Genomic DNA, 12,650 nt, shown 5'->3' on the forward strand with positions numbered 1-12,650 from the left:
TCTCTCTCTTTTCTCTCTCTCTCTCTCTCTCTCTTTTCTCCCCCTCTTGCTCACTCTCCTCGCTCTCTCTCTCTCTCTCTCTCTCTCTCTCTTTTCTCCCCCTCTTGCTCACTCTCCCTCGCTCTCTCTCTCTCTCTCTCTCTCTCTTTCTTTTCTCCTTCTCCCTCTCTCTCTTTTATCCCTCTCTCTCTCTGTCCATCCCCACTTTCTGAGGTCAATCCCGAAGGTGATCTGAAATAACCCTGCTGATCTGATTGGACCAAGGGGTCAAACTCTATTGTTCCAGTCCAGTGACTCTAGACCAGGTTGGACATTCTGCACTGTAGTGGTAAAAAGAGTTTATTAGCCTCCAAAGAGCAATTTGCTTTGCAGCAAGTGGTCAAAAGCCATACAGACATCACACTGTATATGTAACAGTATATCTTCCTGTCTGCCCCGAGCTGGGCGTGAACCAGGGGTCTGCTATGCTGTATGTAGGCCGGTGTTGAGCAGGGGTCAACAGGCCAAAAACCGGCCAAAACTGGTCAAAACTGGCCAGCAAACTGATTTAAATCTGTAAAATCACCAGGAATTCAACAAACAAACAAAAATATATATATATATATATATTTTGGCAATCTGTTCACAAGTATTCCCACAAATTAAAAAGAGACATGTAAAAAAAATATATATATACATTTGGGCTTAGTTGTGGTCCGTTTGCTGTGTTCAAATTCTTATGATTATTTTCCGTCCTCCCAACCATTCGCTCTGACAAAAATCGTCCTGTTGCTGAATCTAGTTTCCAACCCCTGGTGTGGAGGTTGAGTACAGCGTTGTCGAAACCAGAAACCTAATACTTCTCATTAGCCTTTATGGAAAGAGAGAGGGACCCTGGCACAGCAGGCACCTGTAACCAAAACCATTAACACACACGTGTCAACACACACACATGTCAACATACATATATATACACACACACACACATCTATCTATTATTTGGTAAACAGCTGAGGAATGGGTCTGGAGAAATATAACCACTCATGTTATAAGTTACATTCCTCAAGAATGACAATGGTGGAACAAACTCCCTCACGACGCCAGGACAGCGGAGTCAATCACCACCTTCCGGAGACACCTGAAACCCCACCTCTTTAAGGAATACCTAGGATAGGATAAAGTAATCCTTCTCACCCCCCTTAAAAGATTTAGATGCACTATTGTAAAGTGGCTGTTCCACTGGATGTCATAAGGTGAACGCACCAATTTGTAAGTCGCTCTGGATAAGAGCGTCTGCTAAATGACTTAAATGTAATGTAAATGTAATGAATCAATGGTTATATTTCATAGATTTTTGTCCAAAAAGGGATGTACCAATCCCAGATGTTCCCTGTTAGAGGCCACAACAGCCCCTCTCTCAGCCCCATTAACAAGGCTAGGGGTGTATATCTGCCCCCGGTAACTGGAACCATGGTTTTCATGGGGTTTTGTAAGCTCTGCCCATATCTAGAGCCACACAGAGGGACTATATGAATACTTTTACAAATCGATCTGTCAATCATAATTTTAAGCAGCATTTACGTTTCAAAGTGGCTCTTCATGTTTTGATGCATGTTTTGACTCCAGCCACCCGTCATAGACTGTTCTCTCTGCTACCACACCCAAGTCATAGACTGTTCTCTCTGCTACCACACCCAAGTCATAGACTGTTCTCTCTGCTGCCACACCCAAGTCATAGACTGTTCTCTCTGCTACCACACCCAAGTCATAGACTGTTCTCTCTGCTGCCACACCCAAGTCATAGACTGTTCTCTCTGCTACCACACTCAAGTCATAGACTGTTCTCTCTGCTACCACACCCAAGTCATAGACTGTTCTCTCTGCTGCCACACCCAAGTCATAGACTGTTCTCTCTGCTACCACACCCAAGTCATAGACCACACCCAAGTCATAGACTGTTCTCTCTGCTACCACACCCAAGTCATAGACTGTTCACTCTGCTACCACACCCAAGTCATAGACTGTTCTCTCTGCTACCACACCCAAGTCATAGACTGTTCTCCCTGCTACCACACCCAAGTCATAGACTGTTCTCTCTGCTACCACACCCAAGTCATAGACTGTTCTCTCTGCTACCACACGGCAAGCGGTACCGGAGCGCCAAGTCTAGGACCAAAAGGCTCCTTAACATTTCTACCCCCAAGCCATAAGACTGCTGAACAGCTTATCAAATGGCTACCCAGACTATTTGCATTGACCCCCCCTCCCTTTTTTTAATGCTGCTGTTACTCACCGTTTATTATCTATACATAGTCACTTTACCCCTACCTACATGTACATATTACCTCAATGACCTCGACTAACTTGTACCCACACACACTGACTCAATACCAGTACCCCCTGTATATAGCCTGCTTATTGTTATTTTATTGTTGCTCTTTCATTTTCTTCTTTAGTTTATTTAGTAAATATTTTCTTAAGTCTTATTTTTCTTAAAACTGTATTTTTGGTTAAGGGCTGGTAAGATTTTGGTGCATATGGCAAATAAAATGTGATTTGATGTGTGACTTATCTTTCCTCTCCTCCCTTCCTGACCCACACACCCCTTCTCCTCTCCTGACCCCCCCTTCTCCTCTCCTGACCCCACCTCCTCTCCTCACCCCACTCCCCTCCTCCTCTCCTCTCCTGACCCCACCCCCTCCCCTCTCCTCACTCCACTTCTCCTCCCCTGACCCCATTCCCCTCCTCCTCTCCTGACTGCCCCCTCCTCACCCCCCTCCTCTCCTGACCACACCCCCTCTCCCTGACCCCCTCCTCTCCTGACCCCACCCCCTCTCCTCACCCCCTCCTCCTCTCCTGACCCCACCCCCTCTCCTCCTCCTCTCCTGACCTCACCCTCCTCCTGACCCTACCCCCTCTCCTCACCCCCTCCCCTCCCCTCCTCATCTCCTAACCCCACCCCCTCTCCTCACCCCCTCCCCTCCTTCTCTCCTGACCCCACCCCCTCTCCTCACCCCCTCCTCTCCTCTCCTGACCCCACCCCACCCTCCTTCTCTCCTGACCCCACCCCCTCTCCTCACCCCCTCCTCTCCTCTCCTGACCCCACCCCCTCCCCACCTCCTCTCCTGACCCCACCCCCTCTCCTCACAACCCTCCCGTCCCTCCACCAGACACCATGATGAAGCATTTTCAGTCCATGGACGCGTGCCGGAGCTTCTCAGAGTTCCGCCAGGAAACCAGCATGCTCCACTCCCTACAGCACCCGTGCATCGTGCTGCTGGTGGGAATCAGTATTCACCCGCTCTGCTTCGCCCTGCAGCTGGCTCCCCTGGGCAGCCTCAACATTGTGCTGGAGGACAGACATAAAGGTATGAACAGGTAGAAAGAGAGACAGACTGACACGCCAGACAGGCAGACAGGGAGAGAGAGAGAGAGACAGACTGACACGCCAGACAGGCAGACAGGGAGAGAGAGAGAGAGAGAGACAGACTGACATGCCAGACAGGCAGACAGGGAGAGAGAGAGAGAGAGAGACAGACTGACACGCCAGACAGGCAGACAGGGAGAGAGACGACGAGAGAGAGAGCGATCCACAGCTAGTTAGGTCCCTAATGCTGAGAATCTTCTCTACACAAGTTATGAAAACATTTAAAACTTGCCCTTTTAACTCCACCCCCCTCCCCATCAGGCTCCAGGTACATGCCCCTGGGTCACATGCTCACCTTCAAGGCAGCCTATCAGATTGCAGCGGGGCTGGCCTACCTGCACAGGAAGAACATCATCTTCTGTGACCTCAAGTCAGACAACATCCTGGTGTGGTCCCTGGAGGTAGGTGATTAGTATGAAGGGCAGAATTACAAATCGACCCCTAGCCACTATGTCTGGGCCGTTCAATTCCAGTCCTGGAAAGCCTAAACACTTCAGTTTGTTGTGTTTTTACCTGGTAGTTAAATGCACTCACCTGGTGTCCCAGGTCTGAATCAGTCCCTGATGAGAAGGAGAGGATGAAAACCAGAAGTGTTTTGGCTCACCCAGTAGTAACAATAGTGTTGTATGTTTGTATAATCCTTCTTGGTCTCATCCTAGGTGTGTGACCCGGTGAATATCAAGCTGTCAGACTACGGCATCTCGCGCCAGTCCTTCCACGAGGGGGCACTGGGTGTGGAGGGCACGCCGGGCTACCAGGCCCCCGAGATACGCCCAGGCATTGTTTATGATGAGAAGGTAGATGATAAGAAGGTCTATGGTGGCAGGTAACCTAGCGGTTAAGAGCGTTGGGCCAGTGGGGCCTCCCGGGTGGTGCAGTCTAAGGTACTGCATCGCAGTGCTAGCTGTGCCACCAGAGACTCTGGGTTCGAGCCCAGGCTCTGTCGCAGCCGGCCGCGACCGGGAGGTCCATGGGGCGACGCACAATTGGCCTAGTGTCGTCCGGGTTAGGGAGGGTTTGGCCGGTAGGGATATCCTTGTCTCATCGCGCACTAGCGACTCCTGTGGCGGGCCAGGCATGTTTCCTCTGACACATTGGTGTGGCTGGCTTCCAGGTTGGATGCGCGCTGTGTTAAGAAGCAGTGCAGCTTGGTTGGGTTGTGTTTCGGAGAAAGCATGGCTTTCGACCTTCGTCTCTCCCGAGCCCGTACGGGAGTTGTAACGATGAGACAAGACTGTAACTACTAACAATTGGATACCACGAAATTGGGGAGAAAAAGGGAGTACATTTAAAGGGGGTACATTTAAAAAGAGCATTGGGCCAGTAACCGAAAGGTCGCTGGTTCGAATACCTGAGCTGACTAGGTGAATTATCTGTCAAGGTGCTCTTGAGCAAGGCACTTATCCAGAGCGACTTTCAGGAGAAATTAGGGTTAAGAGCGTCTGCTAAATAACTAGAATGTCAATGTGAAATGTAAGGTAGTTGTGCCTCCTACACCTGGGGTCAACTACATACATATATTACAATAGAGACTACAATCTGTCTTTATTTGTTCTATAGGTTGTTGTTTTAGTATAACATACAACTGTATACCTATTTATGTCTGTGTGGTGGTATTTTTATATTGTTTATTTGACCTTTATTTAACTAGGCAAGTCAGTTAAGAACAAATTCTTATTTTCAATGACGGCTTAGGAACAGTGGGTTAACTGCCTTGTTCAGCTCAGGGATTCGATCTTGTAACCTTTCAGTTACTAGTCCAATGCTCTAACCACTAGGCTACCTGCCGTATGTGGTAAATGTGCTGATCAACATTTCCTTGTATTTAGGCTAGTGCTATTGACTGTATTAGGGTAATGTTACTGACTGTATCATTTAGGGTCATGTTACTGACTGTATCATTTAGGGTCATGTTACTGACTGTATCATTTAGGGTAAATGACTTATCATTTAGGACTGACTATCATTTAGGGTAATATTGTTATCATTTAGACTACTGACTGTATCATTTAGGTAACGCTAACTGTTCATTTAGGTAACGACTGACTGTATCATTTAGGGTAATGTTTTAGGTAACGCTACTGACTGTATCATTTAGGGTAATGTTAATGACTATCATTTAGGGTAATGTTACTGACTATCATTTAGGGTAATGTTAATGACTGTATCATTTAGGGCAATGTTAATGACTGTATCATTTAGGGCAATGTTAATGACTATCATTTAGGGTAATGTTACTATCATTTAGGGTAACAGTACTGACTAACATTTAGGGTAATGTTACTGACTATCATTTAGAGTAATATTACTGACTAACATTTAGAGTAACAGTACTGACTGTATCATTTAGGGTAACGTTACTGACTATCATTTAAGGTAATATTACTGACTAACATTTAGGGTAATGTTACTGACTGTATAATTTAGGGTAATGTTAATGACTAACATTTAGGGTCATGTTAATGGCTAACATCTAGGGTAATGTTACTGACTATCATTTAGGGCAATGTTAATGCCTAACATTTAGGGTAATGGTACTGACTGCATCATGTAGGGTAACGGTACTGACTGTATCATTTAGGGTAACGTTACTGACTATCATTTAAGGTAATATTACTGACTAACATTTAGGGTAATGTTACTGACTATCATTTAGAGTAATATTACTGACTAACATTTAGAGTAATATTACTGACTGTATAATTTAGGGCAATGTTAATGACTAACATTTAGGGTAATGTTAATGACTACCATTTAGGGTAATATTACTGACTGTATCGTTTAGGGTAATATTACTGACTGTATCGTTTAGGGTAATATTACTGACTGTATCGTTTAGGGTAATATTACTGACTGTATCATTTAGGGTAATATTACTGACTGTATCGTTTAGGGTAATATTACTGACTGTATCATTTAGGGTAATGTTAATGACTTATCATTTAGGTAATATGACTACTGACTGTATCATTTAGGGTATCATTTAGGGTAATGTTACTGACTATCATTTAGGGTACTGACTGTATCATTTAATGACTGTATCATTAGGGCAATGTTAATGACTGTATCACTGACTGTATCATTTAGGGTAACTAACATTTACTGACTGTATCATTTAGGTAACTGACTACTGACTGTATCGTTTAGGGTAATATTGCTGACTGTATCATTTAGGGTAATGTTACTGACTGTATCATTTAGGGTAACGCTACTGACTGTATCATTTAGGTAACGCTACTGACTGTATCATTTAGGGTAACGGTACTGACTGTATCATTTAGGTAACGCTACTGACTGTATCATTTAGGGTAATATTGCTGACTGTATCATTTAGGGTAATGACTAACATTTAGGGTAATGTTAATACTACTTTAGACTGTATCATTTAGGTAACGTTACTGACTGACTGTATCATTTAATTTAGGTTAAACATTTAGGGTCATGTTAATGACTAACATTTAGGGTAATGTTAATGACTACTTTAGGGTACTGTAATATTACTGACTGTATCGTTAGGGTAATATTGCTGACTGTATCATTTAGGGTAACGCTACTGACTGTATCATTTAGGGTAACGCTACTGACTGTATCATTTAGGGTAACGGTACTGACTGTATCATTTAGGTAACGCTACTGACTGTATCATTTAGGGTAATATTGCTGACTGTATCATTTAGGGTAACGGTACTGACTGTATCATTTAGGTAACGCTACTGACTGTGTCATTTAGGGTAACGCTACTGACTGTATCATTTAGGGTAACGGTACTGACTGTATCATTTAGGTAACGCTACTGACTGTATCATTTAGGGTAATGTTACTGACTGTATCATTTAGGGTAACGGTACTGAATATCATTGTCATGGGGTGCGTAACTGATGGCATGGAAGTCAAACGCAGGAGAGCAGAACTTGGTAAAAGCTGGAGCCGTTTAATGTACTTAACTACCGGCATACAAAAATACATGGGCACAAAACCCGTATCACACTAGTCACAAATAAGCACACATACTTACAATAAACAATTCCCGACAAGGACATGGGGGAAACAGAGGGAACATATACAACATGTAATTAGGGAATTGAAACCAGGTGAGTGCGACAACCAGACAAAACAAATGGAACATGAAAAATAGATCGATGATGCCTAGAAGACCGGCGGTGTCGACCGCCGAACACTGCCCCAACAAGGAGAGGAACCCACTTTGGAAGAAGTCGTGACAATCATTTAGTTATTCCCAAACTGGGGTACGCGCAATGCTGTCGGGGGTACGCCAAATAAAAATGTGATTCACATTTTTTTTTTAAATACATATATATATTTATATATTACTTTTTTTAACCATTTATACGTTTTCAAGTAAATGGACATGACTAGCAGCTACGTTTGGCTACATATGGACTGTTAGTGGAATTCCTGCGAGAGAGCAACAGTTAATGTGATTGGATGTTCATTATTTGACTAGGCTACCTGAATTTGAAAGTTGTGTTGTTATTTCGCTGAACACTACAGTCCATTTATATTTTCCAATGGGGCGATACATTTGGGTGAGGTTTTTTTCTCACCTGACTAGCCTCGTTTCACCGCCAATAAATAAAAATTAGTGTTCAGCGAAATAACAACACAACTTTCAAATTCAGGTAGCCTAGTCAAATAATGAACATCCAATCACATTAACCGTTACTCTCTCGCAGGAATTCCACTAACGGTCCATATGTAGCCAAACGTAGTTGCTACTCATTTCCGTTTGCTCGAAAATGTATAAAGAATTTGAGTAGTAAGTCGTAAAGAATTTGAGTAGTAAGACATGTATAAAAGCAAAAGATACCATTAAAAAGCAGGGGCTAGAAGCGTCTTATATCGTGAGCTACTGAGTAGCAAGAACAGGCAAGCCCCATACTATTGTGGAGGACTTAATTCTTCCTGCTACCACAGATGTGGCTGGGACAATACTGGGGGAAAAGGCCCAAAAACTATACAGACAATGCCTTCATCCAACAACACTGTTTCACGACGCATCAGTGACATGCCAGCAGATCTTTTGAAACAATTACTGCTTTGCAAACGAGCCAGTGGATTCTGTAGAAAAGATGGATGAGTCAACAGACGTGGCGGGCCTGGCAGAGCTCCTGGTATATGTCCGTTACGTTTATGGGAGGTCAATTAAGGAAGACATCCTCTTCTGCAAACCACTAGAAACCAGGACAACAGGGGATGATATTTTTAAAGTACCGGACAGCTTTGTGACATCAAATGGACTCTGGTGGTCAAGATGTGTTGGTATTTGTACTGATGGCGCAAAAGCCATGACAGGGAGACATAGTGGAGTGGTAACGCGAGTGCAAGCAGTTGCTCCCGACGCCACTTGGTTACACTGCAGCATCCACCGAGGGGCTCTTTCTGCCAAGGGAATGCCTGACAACTTGAAAGACATTTTGGACACTACAGTGAAAATGGTTAACTTTGTTAAAGCAAGGCCCCTGAACTCTCGTGTATTTTCTGCACTATGCAATGATATGGGCAGCGACCATGTAACGCTTTTACAACATACAGACGTGTGCTGGTTGTCAAGGAGCAAAGTATTGACACATTTTTTTTAATTGAGAGACCAGCTTAGTTTTCTCTACTGACCATAATTTTCACTTGTCTGACCACTTGCATGATGACGAGTTTCTCACACGACTGACCTATCTGGGTGATGTTTTTTCTCGCCTGAATGATCTGTATCTAGCATTACAGGGACTCTCTGCAACTATATTCAATGTGCGGGACAAAATTGATTAAGAGGTTGGAGCTCTTCTCTGTCTGCATTAACAAGGACAACACAAAGGTCTTTCCATCATTGTATGATTTTTTTGTGTGCAAATGAACTCAAGCTTACGGACAATGTCAAGTGTGATATAGCGAAGCACCTGAGTGAGTTGGGTGAGCAATTTCGCAGGTTCCTTCCTGAAACAGATGACACAAACAACTGGATTTGTTATCCCTTTCATGCCCTGTCTCCAACCCACTTACCAAGAGCCTCATCCAAATTGCAACAAGCGGTTCTGTGAACATGTAATTTAATCAGAAGCTACTGCCAGATTTCTGGATTGGGCTGCGCTCAGAGTATTCTGCCTTGGCAAATCACGCTGTTAAGACTCTGATGCCCTTTGCAACCACGTACCTATGTGAGAGTGGATTCTCGGCCCTCACTAGCCTGAAAACGAAATACAGGCACAGACTGTGTGTGGAAAGATATTTAAGTCTGAGACTCTCCAATACAACCCAACATTGCAGAGTTATGTGCATCCTTTCAAGCACAACCTTCTCATTAACCTGTGGTGAGTTATTCACAATTTTCTATGACTATCGTTTAGGGTAACTGTACTGACTGTATCGTTTAGGGTAACTGTACTGACTGTATCGTTTAGGGTAACTGTACTGACTGTATCGTTTAGGGTAACGGTACTGACTGTGTCGTTTAGGGTAACTGTACTGACTGTATCGTTTAGGGTAACTGTACTGACTGTATCGTTTAGGGTAACTACTGACTGTATCGTTTAGGGTAACTGTACTGACTGTATCGTTTAAGGTAACTGTACTGACTGTATCGTTTAGGGTAACGGTACTGACTGTATCGTTTAGGGTAACGGTACTGACTGTATCGTTTAGGGTAATGGTACTGACTGTATCGTTTAGGGTAACGGTACTGACTGTATCGTTTAGGGTAACGGTACTGACTGTATCGTTTAGGGTAACGGTACTGACTGTGTCGTTTAGGGTAACGATACTGACTGTGTCGTTTAGGGTAACGGTACTGACTGTATCGTTTAGGGTAACGGTACTGACTGTATCGTTTAGGGTAACGGTACTGACTGTATCGTTTAGGGTAACGGTACTGACTGTATCGTTTAGGGTAACGGTACTGACTTATATTGACGTTATTTATTTAATTCCATGCAGTATCTATATACACTGAGTGTACAAAACATTCAGAACATCTTCCTAATATTGAGTTGCACCTCCCCATCAGTTTTTTGCTCTCAGAACATCCTCAATTTGTCGGGGCAGGGACTCTACAAGGTGTCGACACGTTCCACAGGGATGCTGGTCCATGTTGACTTCAATGCTTTCCACAGTTGTCAAGTTTTCTGGATGTCTTTTGGGTGGTGAACCATTCTTGACGAACACGAGAAACTGTTGAACGTGAAAAACACAGTTCTTGCAGTTCTTGACACAAACCAGTGTCCCTGGCACCTACTACCATACCCTGTTCAAAGGCACTTAAATATTTTGTCTTGCCCATTCACCCTCTGAATAACACACATACACTATCCATGTCTCAACTGTCTAAAGGCTTAAAAATCCTTCTTTAACCTGTCTCCTCCCCTTCATCTTCACTGATTGAAGTGGTTTTAACAAGTGACATCAGTAAGGGATCATAGCATTCACCTAGATTCACCTGGTCAGTCTATGTCATGGAAGGAGCAGGTGTTCCTAATGTTTAGTCCACTCCGTGTACACCTATATACAGTGCCTTGCGAAAGTATTCGGCCCCCTTGAACTTTGCGACCTTTTGCCACATTTCAGGCTTCAAACATAAAGATATAAAACTGTATTTTTTTGTTAAGAATCAACAACAAGTGGGACACAATCATGAAGTGGAATGACATTTATTGGATATTTCAAACTTTTTTAACAAATCAAAAACTGAAAAATTGGGCGTGCAAAAGATGGCTGTGTTATTATGTGTTATTATGACAGGTCACTTCCTCTTTTGGGCATGTCACTTTATTGTCTGTGTGTCTGATTAGTAACCTGTGTCTGATTAGTAACGTGTGTCTGATTTAGTAACCTGTGTCTGATTAGTAACGTGTGTCTGACTAGTAACGTGTGTCTGATTAGTAACGTGTGTCTGACTAGTAACGTGTGTCTGACTAGTAACGTGTGTCTGACTAGTAACGTGTGTCTGACTAGTAACGTGTGTCTGACTAGTAACGTGTGTCTGACTAGTAACGTGTGTCTGATTAGTAACGTGTGTCTGACTAGTAACGTGTGTCTGACTAGTAACGTGTGTCTGATTAGTAACGTGTGTCTGATTAGTAACGTGTGTCTGACTAGTAACGACTGTGTCTGACTAGTAACGTCTGACTAGTAACGTGTGTCTGACTAGTAACGTGTGTCTGACTAGTAACGTGTGTCTGACTAGTAACGTGTGTCTGACTAGTAACGTGTGTCTGACTAGTAACGTGTGTCTGACTAGTAACGTGTGTCTGACTAGTAACGTGTGTCTGATTAGTAACGTGTGTCTGACTAGTAACGTGTGTCTGACTAGTAACGTGTGATCTGATTAGTAACGTGTGTCTGATTAGTAACGTGATGTCTGATTAGTAACGTGTCTGACTCTGACTAGTAACGTGACTAGTGTCTGATTAGTAACGTGTCTGATTAGTAACGTGTGTCTGACTAGTAACGTGTCTGACTAGTAACTGATTAGTAACGTGTGTCTGATTAGTAACGTGTGTCTGATTAGTAACGTGTCTGATTAGTAACGTGTGTCTGACTAGTAACGTGTGTCTGATTAGTAACGTGTGTCTGACTAGTAACGTGTGTCTGATTAGTAACGTGTGTCTGACTAGTAACTGACTAGTAACGTGTGTCTGACTAGTAACGTGTGTCTGACTAGTAACGTCTGACTAGTAACGTGTGTCTGACTAGTAACGTGTGTCTGATTAGTAACGTGTGACTAGTAACGTGTGTCTGACTAGTAACGTGTGTCTGACTAGTAACGTGTCTGACTAGTCTGACTAGTAACGTGTGTCTGACTAGTAACGTGTGTCTGACTAGTAACGTGACTAGTCTGATTAGTAACGTGTGTCTGACTAGTAACGTGTGTCTGACGTTAGTAACGTCTGACTAGTAACGTGTGTCTGATTAGTAACGTGTGTGTGACTAGTAACGTCTGACTGAGTAACGTGTGTCTGACTAGTAACGTGTGTCTGACTAGTAACGTCTGATTAGTAACGTGTCTGACTAGTAACGTGTGTCTGATTAGTAACGATTAGTAACGTGTCTGATTAGTAACGTGTGTCTGATTAGTAACGTGTGTCTGATTAGTAACGTGTGTCTGACTAGTAACGTGTGTCTGATTAGTAACGTGTGTCTGACTAGTAACGTGTGTCTGACTAGTAACGTGTCTGACTAGTAACGTGTGTCTGATTAGTAACGTGTCTGATTAGTAACGTGTGTCTGATTAACGTAA

The 12,650-nt window shown here is 43.4% G+C and overlaps 1 protein-coding gene across 1 annotated transcript in view; it reads left to right on the plus strand.

The window, feature by feature from the left end:
* Positions 1 to 12,650, plus strand: part of lrrk1 (leucine-rich repeat kinase 1) — a 183,119-nt gene that overhangs the window by 137,226 nt on the left and 33,243 nt on the right. The window contains exons 27-29 of the mRNA XM_065011179.1: positions 3,150 to 3,347; positions 3,668 to 3,807; positions 4,066 to 4,203. Of these exons, the coding sequence (XP_064867251.1) occupies positions 3,150 to 3,347; positions 3,668 to 3,807; positions 4,066 to 4,203 (476 nt within the window). The remainder of the gene's footprint in view (positions 1 to 3,149; positions 3,348 to 3,667; positions 3,808 to 4,065; positions 4,204 to 12,650) is intronic.

The sequence above is a fragment of the Oncorhynchus nerka genome, linkage group LG27 (assembly GCF_034236695.1).
Source record: "Oncorhynchus nerka isolate Pitt River linkage group LG27, Oner_Uvic_2.0, whole genome shotgun sequence".
Taxonomy (NCBI): domain Eukaryota; kingdom Metazoa; phylum Chordata; class Actinopteri; order Salmoniformes; family Salmonidae; genus Oncorhynchus; species Oncorhynchus nerka.